This window comes from Bacillus rossius, chromosome 1 (assembly GCF_032445375.1).
Source record: "Bacillus rossius redtenbacheri isolate Brsri chromosome 1, Brsri_v3, whole genome shotgun sequence".
In the NCBI taxonomy this organism is placed as follows: Eukaryota; Metazoa; Arthropoda; class Insecta; order Phasmatodea; family Bacillidae; genus Bacillus; species Bacillus rossius.
In genome coordinates, this window is record NC_086330.1 from 23945082 (window position 1) to 23970049 (window position 24968).

At 40.1% G+C, this 24968-nt stretch overlaps 2 protein-coding genes across 4 annotated transcripts in view; both read left to right on the forward strand.

The window, feature by feature from the left end:
- The window catches only part of LOC134533177 (lysine-specific demethylase 3A), a 411862-nt gene that overhangs the window by 256809 nt on the left and 130085 nt on the right, over window positions 1-24968 (forward strand). The window lies entirely within an intron of this gene.
- LOC134533209 (uncharacterized) lies at window positions 11152-23898 on the forward strand. Its single transcript, XM_063370597.1, has 2 exons — window positions 11152-16180; window positions 17671-23898. Exons 1-2 carry the CDS (start codon window positions 16036-16038, stop codon window positions 18507-18509), a joined length of 984 nt encoding a protein of 327 aa, XP_063226667.1. The 5' UTR covers window positions 11152-16035; the 3' UTR covers window positions 18510-23898.

The following is a 24968-nucleotide window of genomic DNA, read 5'->3' on the forward strand; positions in this document are numbered from 1 at the left end:
TTTGCACTTTTTTAAAAATATGTTTGTATGTTTTGACTATATTCAATCTTACCACCAGGAGGTGGAGCTGAGCAGTGGCGGATCCAGGATTTTGGTTTGGGAGGGGCTTGACCCAGCTGAGGCTAGGCTTTATCAAGGCAAACACTAAAACAATAGTGGACCCAGACGATTTTGGAGGGGGCTTGAGCCCGTTAGCCCCCCCTCTGGATCCGCTACTGGAGCTGAGAGTACCGCCAGAACTGTTTCCAACCTCCTTGGCGCGACCTCGGGCCGCAGTAGGCATACGCGCACACCTGCGCCACCCAGGTCCCCCAGGACCTGTTCTCCCGGTTCCGTCGTGGCCCGACCTTGTTTTCCAACTCTTCATCCTGCGTACCGGATTACAGATTTCATCATCTCGCAACATTGTAACTGACGGGAACAAGTGATCAAATATAACGTTCTTTTAATTGTTCTTGCAGTGTGGTTACACTGTGCGTATGTCATAATAAGGGCCGCTTGCAGAGTCAGGTGAGTCAAGTCCGAGAAAAAACTTGGGCAGGTTAATAAAATGGAAGAATACTCCACTTCGTCTCAAGTCACGACTGTGCAAGCCGGCCTGAAACTCAGCATCGCAACTGTTTTGTCTCGGGGAGCCCATGTGTTCGTCTGTGCTGAAGTCGTTGGGTTTCCAGAATTCGCCTGTCGGTGTTTTGTCCAAGGTCTTTTATTTTTCTCGTCCTTATTTACTGTTCTTGTTGCAACTGTATCGTCATCAGTACACTGTGCCCGTCTGAACTGTAATATTTTTTCTGGCTAATTCCTATGTTTTTAACCTTTTGACTTCGGCTGATTTTTTTGCTTTTCTGCGTGTTTGCATATTCTTAATTTTTTTCCCGGTATTCGAGGTTTCTTATGACACTTGTGTGTAACAAGCAATGGCGTATGTTAAAAAAAACAAACTTAAATCTAGTGGTGAAATTTTTAGACTTTTATTTACCGCGAATTAAGTGAAAATATCCTTGTCACGTGTCGTGGACAGCGAGGTCATTAGACGGTAACGCATGCCAGACGCAAGTACGGATGGCTGCCATGGAAGGGAAATGTCCACGTGCTTTGGCGAAGAGCCAGTCCAGCGCTTGCCGGGATCTGACACTACATCACGCCAGTTAGCCGATCTAACTGGTGGGGAGCTTCACTCCCCCGCCGAATTAGGTACACGCAACTTTTCTAGCATTACACAACCTAACCAGCGCACACACAGGCCCGCGTGCCAAACCTATCCCACAAGACACGCACCCCCGCCGTCGATTCAAATGATTCTTCACCGGTGTGGGGTGCACCTGAATTACTATGCACTTGGCGAGTTATAGAAACTTCTGTTTCTGGCCTCGCCCACGCTTACTGCCCCGGATGGCAATATGCAGGGCCGGTGCAAGGTAAATTGGCGCCCTAGGCGAAAAACAAACCCCCCCTCCCCCCCCCCCTCCGGCCGGACACCCCAAAAAAATGTTCCTTGCCTCAAAATACATCACGTAAGCCTAAGATTTTGTCAACAATCAAATGTAAGCAGACTTGTGTTTTTTTTTTTACTTTTTTACTTATTACAAATTATAAACAGGTCACCGTGGACTTTAAATAATTACTTATATCAATATAAACATTCCAAACTGTTACAGAAATCCATTTTCATCTAGTTTCAATAATCGTTAAACATATTATATGAGCTGTTCATGTGTCGCGCTGCGCCGCCCCCAGCTACTTGGCGCCCTAGGCGGTTGCCTGGTTCGCCTGTATCTTTGAATATATATTATACTGTATAGAAGTCGCCAGCCCAGGTTAAAATTTCTAATACGGTTTTGAGGTAGTTGGTTAATTCACCGCCGCAATCGCCACCATCTCTAGGGCATCGACTTGTGGTGGTCCCTAGCGGACAAGTGTCGAACTCTTCAAACACCCCTTACCCCTCCCGTTGAACGATCTTGAGCTGCAGTGAATGATAGGTGGGGGGTGCGGGGAATGACAGCGGGCGACAGGGCTGCGCTCTAACGTGTAAATAACAACTAAGACGATACAGGGCGTTACGGCAGCGCACTGCAGCGGCGAAGTTCCCAAGCTGCTCATCATACGCTTCTGAAAAACGTAGAGTAAATCCTATCCACTCGCGACTTCTATACAGTATATATATTCAAAGCCTGTATGGACGCGCCGGACCTGGCAATATGATGAATCGGCGGCGGCCGGGACCCGAGTCCTGACACCTGCTCAGGGACACGTCGTCCCAGGACTCCTCGATCCTCGTCCGGCCTGTAGCTGGGGCCGTTCGATCCCTCTCGTCGCGTGGTACAAGCCAGCAGCGCGCCGCTGCCGCCTGAGACTTGCCGGTAACCAGTGCTGGCTCTGGACTGTTTTAACTATTATGGAGGCCCTCCCCTCGGAGATTTGACATTTTTTTTTTAACTGTTTAAAGAAGTAGCTTGAGTAGGTAACTACTCCCTGATGATGGCGACTGCAATGTCGACCGAAAACGTCGGTGAATTATTCGCCACAAGGACACGGCTACAACCCAGAAGCCAAGCTACTTCAGACAATGGCCGTGAAAGCCTGCACACATTATGAACTGTTTAAAACCAACTTTTATGCCAACTTGGAACTAAAGTTTCTACGACGGTTTTGCTCATTTGTCATAATAAATATTTAATATTCTTTCTCGATAAATTATCCTCGGGTCAGATTTATAAATTCTTACGGTAAAACTGCGGTTTAATCACGTGACAGTATAATATTTGAAAGTTTTAATGATATGAAATCACGAATTTAAATTAGTCTTGACCAGTAATTAAATTTACATGCTAATGAAAATGAATTTTTTTTTTTTCCGTTTCCCGTCTATGTGCATATTTTCAACAGTACACCAGAGAAACAAGTGTAACACCGGCGCGGGGCCTCGGGCGATTGTCTGGCGGACCCTGCCCTGCCCTGCCCTGCCCTGGAGCCGTCCTTCCAGGAACTCCGCGCATCTTGCTGACGTGCGCAGTTGGCTCTCTCACGCAGCCCACACAGTCGCGCCGCCCCTGACATCTGGCGGGGGCGGATTCCGAGCCCGAGTATTCTAGAAGTATAGTCATCACGCAAGTTTGTGCGGCGTGTTTTCATCGATAAAGTTAATTGAATGCGAAAAATAAGCGGAAGTAATAAGATTTAACGCAGTACTGGTTGAGTTTGTGTCGCCATGGGCGTGTTTACATAAACTCGTCCCTTTGCCAGAGGTTTATATATATATTATTATATTCTTAATGCTGATTGATCAAGCTGATGTCACGTGTTTGCAGTCCCAAGATAACGTTGTTCGCTAAACATCTGTACCACGCTCAGCTTCTCTGTAGGTATGCTCTACGCCTAGTGCATCCTCGGCAGACAAAAAAAGGGGGTAGAGGGGAAATACGTTATGTAACAGCTAATGCGGAGAGCAGATGTAGTGATAAGCGGTATCGCGGAACGTGACGTCACCAGTGGCGTGTCGGCTCGGCTCCTGCACCGCCGGTGTGCCGGTGCTTGCACGGTGCGCACTGCGCGTTCCGTTATCGTCATTGATCGGGCGGAAAAACTTTCCATGCGCTCGCTGACTTCACCACGGTGGGTTGCTACACGTCTGGAAAACTAGAGAAAAGCGGCGAGTGGCAAGGGTTGGGGTAAACAATCACTTGGCTTTTAAAAATTTATCTAAAATAAATTGTTAGCTAAATAACTTACTTTATTAAAGTCTTGTGACAAACACCATGTCTCTGATCTGCGTATTCTTTTGCCACTGTTGTTCCGTTAAGTTTTGTAAAAAACATAATATATTGCTTTGTAAGCGACGTTTGGGAACTACTTTTCAAGAATTGGTAAATTTGAAACTTTAGCATCTTACAAGTCTTTGACTGCACACCCACGGGTGTCCGTAAAATCACTTGGATTACGAGAGTAATTAGTATTAAATGAAATAAAAATCCTAACATAGAAGCGTGATCTAACATTTGTTACTATTTAAATTTTAGAGATGACTGGGAATTATTTTTTTTGTCAGTTTAATCTGAGACAGGAACATTTCAATCTAGAATTCAGTAACAAAGGAAAATTTCCCCCCCCTCTTGTTAAATGCTTATATACGGAAATGACTGTACTAAGTCGTAAAGTAGTTTATGGGGTTGGGTGAAGAGTTTATCCACTATACCTAAAAGAAGTGCACATCAGGTAACAAAACATTTCCAGGTTGCAACATGTTGCCTTCGCGACTTGCGTGTCATTTATGTTGGTCGTGTTAAAGTTTGTTGTGTTAGGGGGGGGGGGGGTGAATCTTTCTCTCTTGTGTTGCAACTTGGGCTATAATTCACTAAGTAAAACAGGACATTTAGCACTAGCAAAAGCAAGCATGTGTGTGAATGCCTTTATTCACTTTAATATACGCTCGGTATTTTGACTAATGGAATTATTTATAAAAGTTCACAAATAAAAGTAATCCAAGGAGACTTACTTTAGTTATTATAATGTTGAATTTAAAAAAAGCTAAAGCGGTATCAGAAAATTTGGTGTATGTGTATATATGTATGTATATATACTAAAAAATAAATAAGTAAGATTTAAAGGCCAAAGTGCATGTACGTAAGCTACTACAGAACATAAAACCATTGCTAGGGTGTGCTGCAGACCGCGCTGTAATCGTTTTTGTAATGGATGTAGACTGTCGTCCATCACCTTCGGGGTTCGTTAATATGAATTGGGCCGTGGCGAACAGCTGAAATTCTAACAGCCTTTATATATATATATATATATATATATATATATATATATATATATATATATATATATATACAGAACTGAGGAAGCTGCGGAAACCCACACGTGCCGGGCGAGATGCCGTAGCTGGGGATGAAAAGTATTATTTTGTACTATGAGTAATTTTGAAAGAAAAGTATCGCGTACTCATAAACGTATCGAATGAAAATTTATGTTTACGTTTAGGTATATATATATAATCTCCGTAGACACGTGACGATTTTTTTTTCCACATTAAATAATATACGACATAACTTCCAAAACCAAGATAAGCGAACGGAACGAGTGCAGCAGGCGAAAGAATTATCGTAAATGTTTTCGCTCGCTCGCTCGCCTGATTATTGTTAAGAAAAAAAAAGTAAAGGAAGTAACCTATCAATGGAACAGCCAGATTTGAGATAGTTCATTAAAAAATGTGTAAAAAAATATTTATTTGATGTAGAATTGTTCGATACGATACCTGTTCAAAAGAACTTGTATGAGTAAAAGTATCGTCGTGGAAAGGAAGCGACGGGACACCAAAAGGACCGCCTATCCTCCTCGTGTCGTCGCGACGCAGCAAGCACTTTGTGCAGCCCTGGCCCCGGCCGGATGGGATATCTTGTTATTCCTCGTGGAGGGGGGGGGGGGGGGGGCTGCGAGGCACTTATCCAGGTCGAAAGGTTACGGAGCGCAGCGCCACAGCTACGTGTTTTTGATACAGAATGCCGCCCAAGGACAGCGTGGGGCGGGTCTGGTTGTTCTCTCGCGGGCGAGTGTGGTTTTTTTTACGAGTAGGAAGGGGGGAAAAAAGGAGAAAGAGGAGAGAGAGGCCGGTTGCGACCCGCGTGGGCGCTATTGTCGCCACAGCGCTCAGGGCTGCGTATTCTCGGAAGTCTGGACGCTCAGCAACTTTTCTTTGATCGTGACGTCTTTGGTCTGTGTAGCACTTGACAAACAGACGTCTAGAAATGTTTTTTTTTCCCGGCTGCTGAAAGTTCTCAGTGTGAAGGTGGGGTCTCACACGCAAATATTTTGAAGTTATACTTCTAATGCGACTTCCAACAAGGTTGCGTTAAACGTTTAACGCTACCATGGAGAATTATTTGCATGCAATTAAAAACTATTGTTTAATGATGCCAAAGAAGTATAACTGCTCACGCGCGTACCAAAGTACACGCACCCATTTTTTTTTTCAGTTTCCCCTCATTACTATTAAGATCTATTTCTGTATTTATGTATGTACGTTGTACGCGCCTCTCTTGCATTTGTTCTGTCACAAATACTTTCTACATACATTCCCTAAATGAGTGTAAAAAAGTCGCGAAAGTTTTTGTAATTGTGGTCAACTTGCGCGAGTGTTCCATAGTGTTAAATTTACAGAAACAGCCCTTAACTAACGAAAAGAAAATGGAAAAAAAAAATCCTAAAATTGCTTGTGAGACCCAACCCTAACCCGCGATAAAGAGATTGGGTTGGAGGAGAAAAAAAAGTTCGTAAATTCTGTCTGCATTCAAACTTAGAAAGCAAGTTGCATATCCCTCAAGAAGGGAGACAGTTAAATTGAAACAAATGCTGTGACATAGTTTATTTAGTGCAAAAGTAGAGCAGGTATTGACATTGCCTCAGTAGCCAACGTGACATTTTTTTTTGAGATGTGAGACAAGTACGTTCTCTAGCGAAATATACACATTTTTGTTGATCGATTTTTAGCAGCAGTTACCAATAATCGTATTTTAGCATTTTACCATACAAATAAGACCTCTAGCATGGTTGCTAGAGGCCTCAATATTCTTAAAGCCTAAACAGATTTGTATGCTTCGACTCTAGGAGTATGAGTCAACGATTGCCTTACAAGTAAGCTGGATTCTAATAATTATTGGTGCAATTTAAATCGTTCAACTAGTTAACCTGGGTTCCCATTTAACTCGCAGACCACAAATGACGTGCCACGATGCACTGATATGAACAGTAGCCCTTCGCCACAGAGACAAGCGATTATAGGGTATAAGGCTTGGTCTGTGGGGTGGAGGGTGGGGCAAATATATGTCTAACAGCTCTCTGATAATGTTTGCAGACTGTAATTAAAATTGTGATTTCAGTAAATATGTGTTTTAGTTATTAACGAAAGCCGTTTACTATTGAATGTTTGCTTTTATTTTCGAAATACCTGCTCACCAAACCACTAGAATCATAGTTAACATTCAAGGTCAGCTTTTTCAATTATAAATTTAAATCGCGAAAAAACTGTTCGAAATCGGTTAAAACTTGACTGTTGATTTGTTGAAACTGGTTCACTGGCATCAGTTTAGGTATTTAACTGTCTCTGTATATGGATTATGATGATTATTCATTGATTTCCACTGTTTTTTTGTTGTGTTTTTGACGTTCTCACTGGTTCACCAACAGCTGTTGCGTTCACATTCAATACATCTTTGAAACAAACAGTCGGGAAATAATCACTTCTAAAGAATAAACGTTCGCACTGCCCAATTTGTTCGGACCAGGGAGATTCTGACCACTGTCCACGCCATCCATACGTCAGAGGGTCACGTGGCCAAATCAGCGATCAGTATCCGTCGGACACAACGTGGGACATTGCTATTGTGCACAACCGCGCGACATGAAAACACCGCCAAAGCCACAGCGTCGACCTTGCCAGGTAGACGGGGGAGTAGCGAGTAGTGTGGCTACTCATCCCAGAGTCGGAATTGTTCGAGTATATACAGACCCGCGGGGGTCTTCCAAGGTCGAAGGTGGAATGTTCGAAGAGTGACGCCTTCTCGTACCGCAATTTACTTCGACCTTGGTTCCGGCAGCGGCTGCTATCAAATACCGCAGTCGTTAAAAAAAAAGAAAGGAATATGAAAGTTGTTAAAAGAGGGGGGACGCGGGGAATGGAAAGACAAGGCCGAACGGTGCGTTGAACCTCATTTTCTGTACGTCAGACAGCTTCACGGACACCTGCTCCGCTCGACACATGTGCCAGTCGCTCAGGAATGCGCTAATACGCTCTTTGCGAATGTTTTTTTTTTTATGTAAGCTGCCCGTTGGGAACTTGAAACCCGAACTGCCGGTCGCGAGTTTAAACACCAGTTAAAGGCGATTTAGTGACCATTACATTCATGGAAAATAACAAACCAGCTCGTGGCCAGTCATGACTACTTCGTGACCTCAATCCCGAAGCCATGCGATAAGTGGTTGGTGACTGGCCATGAGAGCCCAAGATCTAGGTTTAACTCCCTGTGTGAGGAGAGTGATACCAGGCAACTGTATCAGCTGGAGTGAAGAAGTCTGCACCAAGTCCACTAGCATTCCAAAAACGATGCCGAGATTATGGTGTTTTTTTGGGGAAAACCATCAAATATACAGACGCAGAGACTTGACTAGTTTCCATCCGGGGCTAGAATTATCTTGGCGCTTTTGTTTCCCCTTTCAAGCCAATCAAACCAAAACCTCATATTGCAACTACACATTTATTCCTCTACATTGTTCCAAATATAATTGTGTTTTAATTTAGATGGTGAATAAACTAATTTATTTGCAGTCGTTTCATTTGTAATACATCGCAAGTTGGATAGTACTCGAAAAACACTAGTTTTTAAATATTTGACGATATACATGTATCTTTCAATACAAATAATTCAGTTTATCTGCCCTACATTTTTTTTTGTGTTATAACACTATGATATTCAAGTAAATATCTAGTCAAAATTACTCTGCCAATTTAGCGCCCCCCCCCCCTTCTCAAATTCTTCCCCAAATTCTGCTCCCGGGGTACAAGCGCCCCCCCCCCCCCCCTTTTCCGAACTCATGTTACGCCCCTGTACAGACGTGGAATCAACCCAGATGCCGTGAAGTAGTTTATCTAGAAACAATTTTCTTCATATTAAAGATGAACACTGAATACTTAAAAATAAATTCGATTTTTTTTCTACAGTGGGATCAGTAGAACCCAATGAACAAATCACAATTCTGAGGAATTTAGGAATGAATGATGCTGAGGCCTGTGGTAAGGAATCCCCCAGGAAGTATTCTGCGGGTGCGGGTTTTGTGAATCATGAAACACCGAAACAAGGATGGCTGGATCGGAATTCAAAATCATGTCCGCCCGAGTGCCCGTGTAGTGTGTTACCACTGAGCCACCTCGTTTGTATGTGTTTTTTTTTCTAAATATTTAAATGGGATTTATAATCGAAGTGGCAGATTTATAGTTATGAAAGAACTGTGATCGCATTCAGCATCTGTAAGAAGAAAGATTATCACGTCGGTGATATGACGATAGAAAGTTTCAAAAATAGGAACGTTAAAAACAAATTTATATTTAAAAATAAGTCGCACATTGTATTGATGTTGTGTCACGCTCTTTTTAATTATTCATGGAGAATATTTTATTTAAATAGTACATGAGATTATTAATCATTGTTACAATTTGTGTTTTGTTATAACGTGGTACTGAATTTCTTTGTTTTTGTTGTGTTTTTCTAGGTAAGACGAGATACCAGGGAGTTTCCGTAATCCTAACTTGCTCATGGCCGATGCTCACCAGGTAAAGTATTTGTGTGATATAATTTTAGTATTTATTGTCGCAAGTAAGAGTACACTGCCTCTACGTGTGTGATTTAGTATACTTCTTCTTTAGTGAGAATAATTTTTTGTCCGCCCTCCTCCAAAGAGCTGTGGTAAATGGGACACCGGTCGAAAACGGTCAGTGGCGTAGAAGCGGGAGTACCTGGAGAAAAACTCGGCTGTCGGCAGTGTCCGTCACGTTTCTAGTCGATCGCGTGTTTGAAACGGGAATATTTTACCACTGCGTAAACTCTCGCACGTTGATGTGAGAGGGTGCCAACGAATCTTATGTGCTACCCTCTCGCTCTCTGTTTGACATGCTCCAAACTATAGCAAATGATTCCGCATAAATTATTATTAGTATTATTTTGAGACAGGATATACCATTGTACATGCAAATAGCATCATCATTGGTTCATGCGTAGTTTTATTACGTCTCGGAACCCTGGCGACACTCGTATTGTAGGCCGGCGATGGCTGCTTCAGTACCTGGGGGTGCCCTTCTCGAACCGACGAGAGCAGCTGTGACGTGTCGCGTCACCCCGGGCCTACCTGACGCCCTAAAAGACCAGAAGAACGGCGCCCATTCTCGCCACTCCGCGCGGCGGCCCGCGAAATTCCCGAGGCCTCTAGACCATAGATAACAGCGCCGAGGAAGGACGATGCGTGGAGAGTGGAGGGGACAATGGGGTAGCTACCGACCCCTGTAATCCGACCAGGCACGCATGGCATGCATTACGTCAGTGGATGGCACGTGACTACAGCGCGTGACCCCAGTGGCAGTGCAGGGCCGCCAGCCAGCTGCGAGCCTGGCATCGCGGTCTAGTCTCTCGCGTTCATAACAATATTATACATCGTACTATACAATTAGTTTGTGTTATTAAGGTTTCTTATTTAACAATGGAATATTAATAATTTTTTGCCTTGTGTATTTTCGAGGAAGCTATGAATACCGGAGGTTGGACATGTGCATTTAGAAATACTCGTGTGACGACGATGAGTGCTGTGTGTTCGTGTCCCGACTTCAATGGCTTCGGGTAGCGCCGTGGTGGCGGAAGCCACGGTGCACCTGGGGTTTTCATTTCAAGGTGATTCTCCGGTAATTCACCACTGCCTTCTGCAGTATGGCGGTGAAGCTCTGACCACGGAGTCAACACACCGGACTGTGGAAAACGTTAATCGAAGAAAACCAGTCGATAATTTAAGTCTCTCTCTTTCTGATGGTATGTGTTGTAGCTACCACAACATTGACTTGTGTTCTTTGAATAATTCTTGCAGTAGGTAAGATTGAATTAAATTTTTTGATGGTTTTTTATGTAAACATCTTAACTCTCAGTATACGGCACCTAGGATGTGTAATTTCACGAAAATGGAACGGAAGTCGATGAACGGAAATGTGACGCAGATGGCGGACCCGCATAGTGTACTTTCGTAAACATTAGGGTACTTACCAAATGTGTTGGTGTGCCGAATGGCACTTTATGATAGTGAAACGACACCGGAATATATTTGATAAACAAAAATAGTGATAGTACAAAGTAATATGAAGTTTCGAAATTCCTAAGAAAACTGGCATTACAGTAAGTATATTTCAACATTTATATTTGTACATTTCTCCTTAAAGTTTGTAAACGGGCTTGGTAGTATAGCGGTAAATTACGCGCTTTTTAACCTTTAGGAACGTGGTTCGAATCTCATCACTGGAAAAATTGGACTTAAAATAAAATAATAATAATAATGATTATGAAATAGCTGAATAATGTTGAGTTTTTTTTTGTATTATAATTTTTTGACTTATTTCAGTCGTTTAAGCAAAAACAAATATACAAACATACATTTAGTGTTATAATATGCGTTATAAAATGTTTCAGTTAATATATTAGTTATGCTATATATATCTTCTAACGTGTGCTGAAATTTTAATATTTTATTTGTTTAGTGAATTTCAAAGAGATGAACAGTATTTTAATAAAATTCCTTGTCGAAAAGTTTATTTTTTTGCAACATTAACAACATGAGAACACAGGAATTTGCTTGTTACCGAGGTTAGATGTTTACTCATCACTCGTGAGTTCTGAAATACATGCTTACATTTTTTCTTTCTTTCAAGGACGTGCAGGTCGCTTGCCGAGTTGAACCCGTCTATTTCTCTCACGCATTCGTTTGCATTCACACGTCCATTTGATTACTTCCTTCAGTCGCAGATGGCCTTCGAACCTGAACTCTCACGTCTGGGAATATTCAGTTCCCGTGAAATCGCATAAGATAGTGAAACCTGTCATTCGATAACTATGTCGAAAGGTCAGCAAGACACTTGTGGGAAACTTGTTTTAAGGAAAACATTACTTTGAAAGATCGCGTAACATATCGCCAAGTGCAATGCACTTTTAGTTAGTGTAGTTGTTAATTTCAAGGGCTATATTTGGGAACTAATTGACGCCATATTGGTTTTAGTAGTTTTTGTGCCAGAACAATTTTTTATCAATTTAATATTAAAAATAAGCTTTCGTTAAAGGTTAGATAGCACACACAATATTTACAAAAATACTATAAAAAATCTGGCTTATAACGGTATTTTTGTTACCTAGTCGTTGGAAATTAGAATGGCAACAAGAGCTTAAGGAAACACAGAGCAATGTATAACACATATTTAGTACGGCATGTACAGAGATTTATTCACACATTATACAAACACATATAATCCTCATACATTAATATAAATTTTCTTATTATGTTGGCTGTTACACATTACTGCTACAATTCATGTTCCAGCGATTAACAAAACACCTGAAATAAATTTATACAAAATTACGTACCATTCACTACTTTTTAAACATTTTCTCATAACCACACGAATTATTCCTCAATAAATAATTCTAACTGGACCCTTTTCTTTTAGTTATAATTACAAATTCTTTTTAATACAAAATACTTAAACCTTCACTTACAGATCAAAATTAGACATTGTTTTAACAGTACCAGAGACTTAGGAACGAGATATTTCTAACACAATTTAAATTTCAACACTTCTCCCCAAATAAAATTGGCTAAAATCTTCAGTGTCGTTTAAGTGATAGCGGCGAGTGTTTTTTTATTTCCGTTGATCCTTGACCTGATCACCCCAGTCGGACCGGAAACATCGACGGAGCGAATTTCTTTATTCTACCTCTGCCGCCGTGCTGATTCCCTGATACTTGCACATTTTCGCCGGCTCTTAATTCACACTATTTGGTAATAAAACGAACACTATACTAGTGCAGAGAATTGGAGACAAATCACCTAACATGCTGTTGCTTGAAATTATTTTAAAACAGTTTTTCATTAAAAATTTACCTCCTTGTTTATGTTCATAGGTAGTCTTAAACGCCACGACTGATAGTCCCGCTAATGCCACTGCACTACGCCCTTAACGTTTTAATCAAGTAGTAGCACCTTTTATTTTCACCGTATTAATAGAACGAGAAAAAATATATATATTTTTTTTTAAAGTATTGCTGAGCAGAACTCTGTTATGCTCCTAGTCGCAAACCACTTCATGACCCTCGGCGGAATTTTCTATGTTCCCCTTGGTCATTTTACTGCAAAGTCCGACACATACTTTTTACTTCCGAAGTCCCGTGCCAACTTGCAAATTGTTACTGGGCTACCACTGAATTATTACCAAGTCCGTAACTGACTTGTATAATTTGCGGCCTCTCTTACCGCCTTTTTCGGCATCCGTGCGCAGCTTGAAGACCTCAGCGGGCAGCCTTTCGGCGTCGATGATCGAAGGTGCGGGTCGTGGTCACCGCATTATTCACGCAGCCGGTTGAGAGAAGACTCTGTGGAACTCGTGCTAGCAGCCTGCTTATATACTCGCTGCGCTCCATACTAAAACAGCGAGGAATATTCTGGACATCCTGAATCGGAAACGTGGCTCGGAAACTTCCGACCACGTCCACGTGCTCCGATCAAAGGCGATTCGGCACGAGTGGACCCGAGGATCTGCTATCCAACGCGCATCAATTGAAATTCGCGCGCCGAGTCCGTGCAGTGTATGGCGGGTGGTATCCCACTAGCCCGCAGGGGCGAGTTTCCTCGTTACGCAGTACCAACCTGCGTAACATTTTTACAATTGTAGCTATCAAAAAGAAATTAATAACACAATTAACGTCACAGGTGACTATTTGTAGCAGCCATTTTTAACTTCAGGCATTGAATTAAATTATTTAACGTGTTTAATGAAACCTAATTTATAAAATCAAAACTATAGAACATTGTGATGGTGGCAAATTGTCAGAACAAATATGACATCTTTCGGTTCCTATGTAACCCCCTCCGTCCCTCTAATTTGGTAGGGCATTGTGGGGAACGGGAGAGTATGTTTGTGCCGGATCGCTCGCCTCTCGGCAGGTCACACCCAGATGTTTCCAAACCGGGGAACGTGGCGGACGCTTCAGAGAACCGGTGGTTTTTTTATTCTGTGTGTTCCCGTTTTCCTCGTCGATGTATTTCATCTCTTCATCCTTCATCTATTCTAATGATGGTTCGGAGCCCAGTGTTTTCTCCGAGGTACTTTCTAGCCTTCCCTTGCACCACCTTGCACAGCAAAGCCCTGCCGTGTATCGTTCCAGTAAGCAAGAGCTGTTATTTGCCGGCTCGGGGTATTTACATGCCGCGTTTCCGTGGTCGGAAGTCATGTGCCACATCCATACCGCGAAGACTGACCACAGTGCCGTCAAACGCACCGGACCCTGGGTTCCTGTTCGTGTTGTTCGTCTGCTGGCGCCAGTTTGTTGGTCCCGAACTACGTACAGGATGAGTCTCTTATTAGAGGCCTCGTGGGACACGTGTGAACTGGTTTGAGTTCCGGAGTTCTTCGAGCGCACGAGGGTTGTTGCTTTCCGCCCTATCCTAGAAGAAATCAACAGGTTTTTGAATCTTGAGAACTATTTGGGCAAGGCTGGTTGTTTGCGCCACGGCTGATGACGGTAGGAGCTTACGCAGAATTTCCTTGGTGTGTTGGGGGATAGCCACTTTCGTCGCTGTTTGCTTTCATTAAGATTATTTCCATTTGTTGGCGTGAATGATGGATTTATTTTGGATGATTAAGGGGGGGGGGTTTATACTCCCCTTGCTTACACCCCTGGATGTATGGGGCCTCTTTTAACACTCATCATGTACGTGGTTACGTCACACGCCTGATGTCGAACGCCCATGAGCACGACTGCATTGGCGGACACTTGTAACATCGCTGGGGGGGGGGGGGAATAGAGGAATCCATACATAACAATTTTTACTTTCCAACTGATCATTTACTTACCAACATGTATATTTTATGAATTTTATTGTGATGTTCAGGTTAGATCCCTTAAACTATACGGATGTACAGTCATGATTAAAATGATATAATTTATCCCATGATTGTTTATTGAATAAAATGTTTTGCGTTGAAAGACTGAATGAATTTGTCGAAAAAAAAGTGCCCTGGTTGTTGAGATAGTCTAAAATGCTGAATTACGGCTTTCGCCTAGCCGATATGTGTGCTTTTCCTCGTGAAACACACGTTCTGTCCGTCGGTTTCATATTACGATTATTCAAGAGGAATTGTTAAACGCACATTTCTTGAACGATATACATATGTCGAGTAATTTTAAATGTATGACGAAAACATAAGTAGGGAATTTAGGTGTGTTTTTTTTTCTCCACATGTATTACACTGCCAGCGGGATATTTTGAAAGCTTAGCGAACGACGAAACTACCCGTAAACAAGGGAGAAGAGTTAAATATATTAATTTTTTAATAATTGGAGGTATATAGCTGCTTGGTGAAAAAAAAAATACAAGCCTTGTCTGGTATTTATTTTGTTCAGAAACTGATTCTACGGCCGTCAGACTTCTGTAAATTATTATGCGCAGTATATAAATAGGAGATATATGTGTATATATATATATATATATATATATATATATATATATATATCAATAGGATATATATATATATAGCGTGAATTCAAACTAATGGCATGAGTTAAGAATTAAAAAAAAACTATGATGTTGAGTCAATAAGGTTGATTGTGGATTTTATTACGCCAGGCAAGGTCGACCTATCGTAGTGTTTGTACACGCTTCTAATGTGGACGGTCGTGATTCACAATGCGAAGTTACGATTTCCACAGGCTGAGTCATGTAATTTGTTTTTTTCCACGCGAGGTTGCCATAAATAAAGAGATAAATCGGTAACAAAGAATCGTTTATGCGGCGAGCTCGCAGCGCACTAGGTGGAACTGGACTACTTCAGTTTTAGGATAAGATACTGGTTGGCGATACGTGTAAGTGTGCGGGTGATTTGTTTCTGTTAACGGTACGAAGTCCCGGGGCGGGGTTGCTGCAAAGTGGGAGTGACGTAACTGCCTCTCGTCGACCGAGTCGCGGAGCTGAAGAACTTAGGTGATGACAGTTAACGTGTCTGCCATTGGTATCTGGGTTGTGTTAGGCCCTCCTCACACGGGGATACTGAAGTTGCTTAGATACCGCGAGACTCGGCGACCGAGCGACTCGTCATGTAGATAGGCATGGCGTCACTCAGACGGCGATACTGGAGTGGCGGAGACTGGAAGTCGTAAGCAACGTAAATCCCGGCGACTCAGCATGCTGGTCTCCACGCTACTCCAGTAGCCTACGCGGCGCGATACTGTATTGTAGCGAACAATGGGCGAGCAGGCGTTTAATATCAAATTTGTAAACGAAGTTGAGAAACACCCAGAACTCTATAACTACAAGTTGAAAGGGTATTCAAAAAAGGATGTGACTGACAAAGCATGGAATGATGTCGCAAAAGAAGTGCAACTCACAGGTAAGTTGACAATATCTTAAACAACAATAATTAGATATAAAATATCTATCATAATAAACTAACTTGTGAAAAACCAAAATGTATATGTAAACAGCATGTTTTATATTTAGTATCTCACAAATACATTATTAGTAAAAGAAATATAGTTTTTATACAATGGTTATTCGTCCTTCGAAGAAATACCTTATTCTAAAACGTTTGTAACGTATAAAAATTACTTTCTATTGATATCTTTTCTTGGTTCCCAAGGGAATTACGCATGGTTTTTACGAACTTCGATAAAACTTACCACATGTTCAAAGTTGTTGTCATACTCACAGTAACCTACAAAAACACATGAAATACTTTAATACCTAATTAGTTATTGTAACAGTATTTCCACTGCCATGGAACAGAAGCCCGGGGTGTTAGAAAATAGTTTGCCAAGTAATTCCGCACTTCATGAGCAGTAGACCGATCATGTAACGTTAGGTCTTCTAGTGGCTGTGGATTGATGTTGGGCGTTTCTGAGTTGCCAAATGGTTCACCAGCAAAATATTTAATACCTTCACTTTTCCGAATGAAGTTGTGAAGAATGCAGACAGATTTTATTACATCAACCACTCTTTCCGTAGTTCGGCAGCGAATAGCAGTGTTCAACACTTGGAACTTTTCTGCCATCATTCCGAAAGCGCACTCCACTGTTTTCCGTCCTCTGCTCAATCTGTAATTGAATATTCTTTTAACATCATCAAGTGTTCTCTGAGGGTAAGGACGCAGCAAATATTGTGACAATGGAAAGGCCTCATCTCCAACAAAGTAAAAAGGAAAGTCAATCTCATTGTCGTCATCTGGTAATCGTGAAGGCGGTGGTATGTCTAGTCCTCCATTTGCAATCCAGTGTTTGACAGCTGATGCGCGAAACACTCCTCCATCGCTGTTTCTACCTGCATAGCCAGTTTCAATAAGAGTGAAGAAACCATCTGCATCACTGCTAGCCAGCAGCACTATTGAGTGATACATTTTGTAATTAAAGTTACTTGAGCCAGTTCCAGGTAATTTTTCTATTCGAATATGCTTACCGTCCAATGAACCCAAGCAATTGGGTAAATTCCACAGTGAATAGAAACGCTGTGCTATCATTCTCCACTTTTCTTCTCCTGGGACAGGCATGTAGGACTCTTTCAACGATTCCCAAATTAATTTGGTAGTTTCTCGTATGATGTTGATAACTGTGCTTTCTCCTCTAGCAAAGTACATCGACAGCGATACAAATGTACCTCCTGTTGCCAAATACCTGCAACAAAGTTAAATTAAATTTTACTTCATAATACATTCCCCATGTACCATTTATATATTTTTTCTTCAAATAATAAACATATGTTGTATATATCTGGATTATACTTAATACTACTTCACTTTTGTATTTGTTTTTTGTTTACTGTAAATTAGTTAGGAATTCATCCATTGCAACGATTTATATTTATGTGAACAATGTTGTTTGTTTTCAGTTAACGAATGCAAAGAAAAATGGAAAAATCTCCGTTCAGTTTTTGTCCGTCACATAAAGCCACCTCCAAGTGGTTCAAGTTCCAAAAATAAGAAACCATATTATCTATCGGAGGCAATGAAATTTACCCTACCATTCATAAAAACGCTTGGTACACCATCGGGGAATTTGCCAGAAGTCATCAATGAACAAAACCTGGAACACAGTTCATCTGACCCAACACAAAATACGGAAGACGTTGCGGCTGAAGAGGAGGAATATATCTCAGATAACGCAATACTAACTACAACACCACAACTTTCCCTTCCTTCACCTATGCTGCCAAATACTGACTTCTCGCAAGAACATGCTCATCATTCCCAACAAATGACTCATGATCCCTTTTCCAACCCAAAAGATAATTTATCAAAGCGTAAAAAGCAAACAGTGACGGAAGTGGACAAGTCCTTTATGGAATACATGAATGCAAAGAAAAGGAAACTTGAATCGAATTCAAACGATGATAGGCAAGTAAAAAAGTCGTTTCTTCTAAGCCTTTTACCAGAAATCGAACCTTTGACAGATGCACAAATGAAATCATTCCGACGTAGGGTTCTGCAGCTTATTGATGACATCACGAATCCAAAAGACATGCACCAACACGTACCAGCTTACCAACAGACCCCAACTTACTCCTACAGTGTTTCCACGCATTCATCGTTGGCTACAGATAATGCTTCAATTTGTTCGTCGCCTGGAAATCAAACTATTCCACAGAAAGTACAAGATACTGAAACGCAACAGTATTTTGAAGTCATCCAAGAGACTTTACAATATGAGCAGGAACATAATGTGATGTGATGTTTTGTTGGGTGTGTAAACATATAACTTTGGTGTACGTGTTTTTATCTCTATTATGTTGTTTATTTTTGTGTTTACAGTCATGATTTGAATGTTTGTGTAATGGGTATTCTTTAAATAGTTTATATATATACATTTTTTCTTTTGCAGTACATTATTTGAATGTGTATTTCTTAGGTATATTTGAATTAAACATTGGAATGAATTTATGCATAAGATATGTTTATACTTTCACCTTTCAGTTGACTGGAATACTTGGGTATAAATAACTTTAGATTATTTAACCTGTTAACGTTAAAGTGCACATTCTTAAGATCCATACAACAGCCATTTTCCACAGATAAAATAAGTAATTGCGGCCTCAAGTTAAAATGCATACATTGTTTTTATTCGCCAAGCATCAGTATATACGTTAAAATACTTGGAAAGAAATAGATTTGTGTTGAAGGGAAACATTTAGAAGTGCCTTAACAAAAATTCGTAATAATTTGTATTTCTTAACTTACTTACCTCAAAGTTATCAGCAATCGTTCACCGGGGCTCACGCATTCCCTCATAGTGGTATCCCTATAATACATCGCAGGTGTAACAATTTCCGTTAACATTTGGTAAGTCTCCTTCGTCATTCTGTAGAAAGCGATGAATTTTGAGTCTGTCTCTTGCAATTCTTTGGCCGCGACAAATAATCTACAATTAATGTTCCTTTCTATATATGGATGAACCCACAATCTTTTCCTACTTCGTTTTCTATAATGTTGATAATATTGGATAACAATATCACTATCGTCACTGCTGTTATCACTGGACATTACATACAATATATAGGCACTTCACGGTTCCACAAGATACTCGGGCTGTACTCACGATGCATTTTTTCCTCCCAGTCTCTGATATTTTAGTAGCGTCGTGTGAAGATAACGGGCGACTAGAGTCACCCAGTCACACAGTTGCCTAGTCTCCAGGCTACCAGCGATCGTTTTGTAGGCAACTTCAGTATCCCCGTGTGAGGAGGGCCTTAGAATTACAGTAGAGTCCTGCTAATCCGAACCCCGCTAATCAGAAAATCCGCCTAATCCGAACAGGGCAAATACAAAAAATTTAATATTTTTAACATTTAAGAACTAGGAAAAGTAAAGAAAAACAAGTTGTTTTCAAGTAATGTTGTACGTTTATTAATATGTACATAAGAAACTTATAATTTATCTATTTCACTGTCTAACTGAAAATAGAAAAATATTGGATTAGGTACATAGTACTTAAAGACATATGTACGTATTGAAAATTTTTGAATTTATTTACATACTATATGTAGAATTAATGTTCTGTACAGGATTGACACAAAACAAAACGTAAAAAAAGCAAACCATTATCTAAGAGGCAAAGTCAGTAATCTTCCTTTGACGCAATGCACTAAATCGGCTTGAAGATGCAATGTTTCGCCAACGCCGCATAAACATATGTTGGGGTTGCATCGGCATGTTGCTCGACGTAGCGCAAAGCTATATCAAGGGCGCTGGCTGCGGCAGTGTGAGAAACAACATCGGTCGGCGCGTTCCCTTCCTCCTCACTGTCGTCTGCATCGAGATCATTTGCTACGATATCTTCATCTGTGTATTCCTCGTGGCCACAGTCGTCAATGGCCGTCCACTTTTCAACGCACTCTTCTGCATTTTCGCAACCTGGTACAATTTTTTTCACTACTTGAAGAATTTCAAACTTTTCTTTTGCCGGGAGGAAGGCCGTTTGGACAAACTCTAAATGAGGCCAGAGATTTTTTTAGAGAATCCGTAAGCCTATGCGGGAAGGAGGATGGGGGCTTTGTTTACTCTGGTTGAAGTTCACTGCCCTTCCGCTAATATACACTCACGAACCGCCCTTCATTTCGACCTAATGTTGTCACGTGATGTAGGCTGTTGGATTTGTTAAACTCGGAATATTTGAAATTGTAGTTTAGGCTATGTGAGCAATTAAAAATATTATATGATACTAAATATGTACGCTAAATAATAAAGGTGTATTTTTCGTCTGACTTTTCATTCATATTTGACATATCAGACACTAAATACGCCTCAAAAAGACAATATATGGCATCATATGACAAAGTTCCGCCTAATCCGAATTTTCGCTAATCTGAACAGGGTTCGGTCCCAATTAGTTCGGATTGGCGGGATTCTACTGTACATTCTTTACGTTAGTACTATATACGTTGTGCTTACATGTTTACATTGTACCGGACTATGGTGTTTTTCAATGTTGTTAAATTTACCACGTAAAAATTAATTCACCCACCTTAAAATTTTAAATTGAAAATGGTTGTAATTACATATTTGTATTTTAAGTGTAAAGGGAAAATTAATTTAAAAAAAAAAACCTTAGTTAGGAAGATAATGGTGATTTCAGATTATATTATGGCTTAAAATTTCGCTTTCCGAGTGTTATTCTGTAATTAATGGTTGGTAGTGAAGAGTCTTTAAATACTGCGTTCTGTGTTCAAGTACTTTCGGTAGTCCGGCACCAATAGATGTGTTACGCGTTCACAATTTTTTCGGGAGGATTCCAGCTTATGAACTCGGCGACCAGGTCGCATTACTGCGCTGCCGACGCTTTTAATCCCTCAAACAAAGTTTATCGTTACTGTCAGTTTTAATTTAAGCCCAGTGTTTCCTGTTTGCTAGCGGGCCTCATCTCAAATCTTCACAGTTGGTATTACCGTTAAAACTATACTGAAGACCGATAATCAGACTATATCATGGTCCTCAACGTGCCGGTGAAGACCTTTCGCTAAATAAAGATTAGTCAAAAATTATTTTAAAGACACACACTATTGAGGATAGGAAATTCACCAATACTAAATTTAACACATTTTAACGTTGTTATTAATACAGCAACATTTTCTGACTTTTGTCACACAGCTTTTTATTTTTAGTAAAAGGCTTATATTATTTTATATTATTATACCTACTGAAATATTTGGGGCATTGTAAATACATTCAGAACTCAGGGTAGATAGATCCAGTGCAATATTGTATTATAATTCCTGTTTCTCCGTTCGGAGAGCCAATACCTAACCATCATCTTCAACCACCATACTTTCTGAGGTACCCTCGTATTCATAATGAATGAATCTTAGTGTGACACATAATAACACAAGAATAATTCTCAATAAAAAAAAAATTATTTATGCTTGGAGGGAATATTTCGAAAGTTTGTGGCCTACCGTTTTAACTGTCGTAAGTTTACCGTAAGATGGAACTCAAATGTTATCTCGGTTGTTCAATTTCACTGCAGGTTTTATTTTGCCGTCAAGACAAGCGCCAGTAGTTGTGTCCGCGAGACGTCGCGGTGTCTTGAAAGACGCTTTGTGCTTGAGACGGCGCCGAATCCCTTCCCATCCTGTTGTCAACCAATAAGTCGTTCCTGGGGCCGGGTCGCCTGGGGCATGGCCGGTGACGCAGGCCGAGGGACGTGGAAGATAACACGGGAGTAGTCATACCGCAAGTCAGTCATGCACACACGATCAATCCGACCTGTCAGTCGGAACTGCCGTTTGTGAGCACGGACGATGGACTGATGAGTCGCAACTGATGGACTGACGAACTGATGGCTTCCCATCAATTTGGACTTTGGGCTCGAGAGCCCTCGGTTAGAAATGACAGTGTCTAGCCAGTCTATAAACTGTCAGTCCATCAGTCGAGGGTTGGGACAGACATCTTTGTTTAAACTCTTTAGGTTTTTTTTTCCCCCCCCTTAGTCCAACTACAAGTGCAACTGCAACTGCAGCATACAAGTTTCTTCTATATTCTACGATCAAACACTACATTAAACAGAAACAGCAACAGCAACATCAACACAGCAGAGGGCTTCAATTCAATCCAAACTGTCAGTTCGGACTGAGCGGTCCAAACTAGTCCGGAGTTTGTGTTAGTGATGCGCTCGCCGGTGCTTCTAGCGCGGTATCGCCTCTAAGCGCAAGGCTCTGAACTGGCGCGCAGTCTTCTCGTCGTGCATAGGACAACTATGAGATTTGAGTGGTAAACATAACATGTGCCGAAGAAATTACGGTAAAGGTATAATGCAACCCCGTTAAGTGCTTTCAAAAATCGGTACAGGTTTTTTAATGCCTAAAAATTACTCTGGGAACATGCGTTTTAGCTATTTTCACTCTTCTAAAAAATACAATTTGAAAACTTAATCCGGAAACGAAACATCTTATCCGCCCTTAGCGAATTCTTAAATGCTTTTCGTAAAACAGACGCCACTCGGATATCTTAAACAGTTTCCAAATAGCTTTGTTTTTATTGAAGCTCTGAACACCATATATGTGCCCAGGTTGGCGGGGCTCATAAGAGAAAACTTTTTAAGGGATAGTTAGCGTGTGCTATTTACTTTTTCCTTGGTTTAATTATCTAGTTTCTGTTAAACTCTTTCTTGCTAATTTAAATGGTCACATGCTACAATAATTACAATTTTTTTTTTGCGTTTTACATTAAAACTTTTCACCTAGCATCTAGTCCATAAACTTCTGGCCCTATTTATTACATGCATGTTCACTTTTGTGGAAAAAAGAGATCTTTTTCAACGTATTCGAAAATGCAAATGGATAAAATTGCATTTTTTTTAAACTCTTAAAAGAAACTCAAGTTTTATGACTAAAGATTTTATTTGATATTATTTTATTTTGCGATTTAGTTAACTTTTTTAATTGCGATGTAGTACCTACCAGGAACAAATGTTTGGTTTCAAAAATGTGTTTACGTGAAAATTTGTGTGTTTGTGTCATGTGACCTTTTACCGCTGGGCCCCTGGAGTATTCACCTCGCTGCATTATCGACGTCCGCACGCCGCTCAAAGCGGCCGTGTCTGTTCGCTTGGAAGCCCGGTGTTCCGTCCTCGGCTGCTTGTGGTTTCAAGTACACGTCAACTTTCCATTGTTTCTTAGGTTGTAAATGTGTTGCTTTCTTCACCAAACCACCCCCCCCCCCCCCCCCAAAAAAAAAAAAATGTATCCAACCCAGGTAAGACAGACAAATTTAAGCCTACAACGCTTTATTACAAGCTCAATTCTATTGTAGTTTGTATAAAGTTATATATATATTTTTTTTACATAAATTTTTCACCTGTAAGTTGAATTTTTTTCTTGTTATTTTATGCTAATTCATAGCAAAAATATAGAAAGTATAAATTTTTTTACTGTTATTTGTTATTTAGACAAACTTCGCGACAAATTTTGCTCCGCACGACTTTGACTTGTACGTAAAAATTGATTTACTTTTAGTATTTTAATCTTTCCTTTCATGATCTACGATTCCATTGGAACTTCTACACAGACAATCATCGAAATGCCCTAGCACATGTGTTGATGTCTTGCTCGATTTCAAACAAAGAAAAATAACCTCCGTCTGCAGGCGAAGGTGGATTTCGAAGTACCTATTTCTTCTGGAAATGTTTTGGAAATTTATATAAACTCCTGGGACATTTTAAAAACTTAATCTACATAACATCCTCTATGTTCGCCAATATTACAAAATGATCTATCAAACATTTTTTTTTTTTTTCATTTTCCATGCAGATAATTAAAATATCATGAATGATTTTATCTCAGTGCATCAAGCATTGAACAGCTTAAAATAAAAGAATTTCACATTATGCCAACTAAGGTAGTTATTCGATTTGTTGACCATTAAACACTATTTTTCATCACTTGCACTAATAAAGTGGTCGTATAAAAATTGCGTAGGTCCAATCTAAGATAATATTAAGATGGTTAAAAATAAATTCCGACAAATTTTATAGCAAGTAAGTTTTAATTTTATTTTTAATTTTCAACCCCTGTTATTATGGTACTAGTTCGTTTAATCAAAAATTGTTTCAGTAAAAGGTTGTAGATAAAGTTTAGGCGTTTTACAATAAATTATATATAATTGATTTAAAAGCATTTCTATTAAAAATGTAATGATTTTTTTTTTGTCTTTCTAACGTTGCCTTTTCCACCCCTTGCAGTAATGGGTTTACATAATTAATTGAGACAAAAGTATTCTACAACATTTATAAGGTTAAACAAAATAAACATTAATTTGATAGAGTATGTGGTAGGTACGTTATATTAATTTTCTTATTTCAATCCCAAGTTTTTCAACCCCTTGGAGTAATGATTTTTATTTCCAAAAAAAAAAGTTATTTTCTAACGTTTTAGATAAAGATTATAAGAAATTCAAAGAACGGATTTTATATTATTCATACTAAGGGAATTGTTATTTTCATTTTGTATTTTAACCTCTCTTTATCCACCTCTTCCAGTAAAGGTTTGTTGTATAAAAAAATTATTTTCGACAAACGTTTTGATAATATTTATAACAGATTTAATAGTGTATATGGTATGGAGATTAGGATTTTTTTAAATTCTACCCTTATATTTTTTTAACTCCCTGCAACAATGGTTCGTCTTATCATCAACTGTTT

What these genes read in the sequence shown, in the direction of transcription:
- LOC134533209 (XM_063370597.1), top strand. Translation starts at nt 16,036, where the DNA reads ATGGGCGAGCAGGCGTTTAATATCAAATTTGTAAACGAAGTTGAGAAA. An exon ending in AAAAGAAGTGCAACTCACAG is followed by an intron (nt 16,181 to 17,670) that starts GTAAGTTGACAA and finishes GTTTGTTTTCAG; the next exon opens with TTAACGAATGCAAAGAAAAA.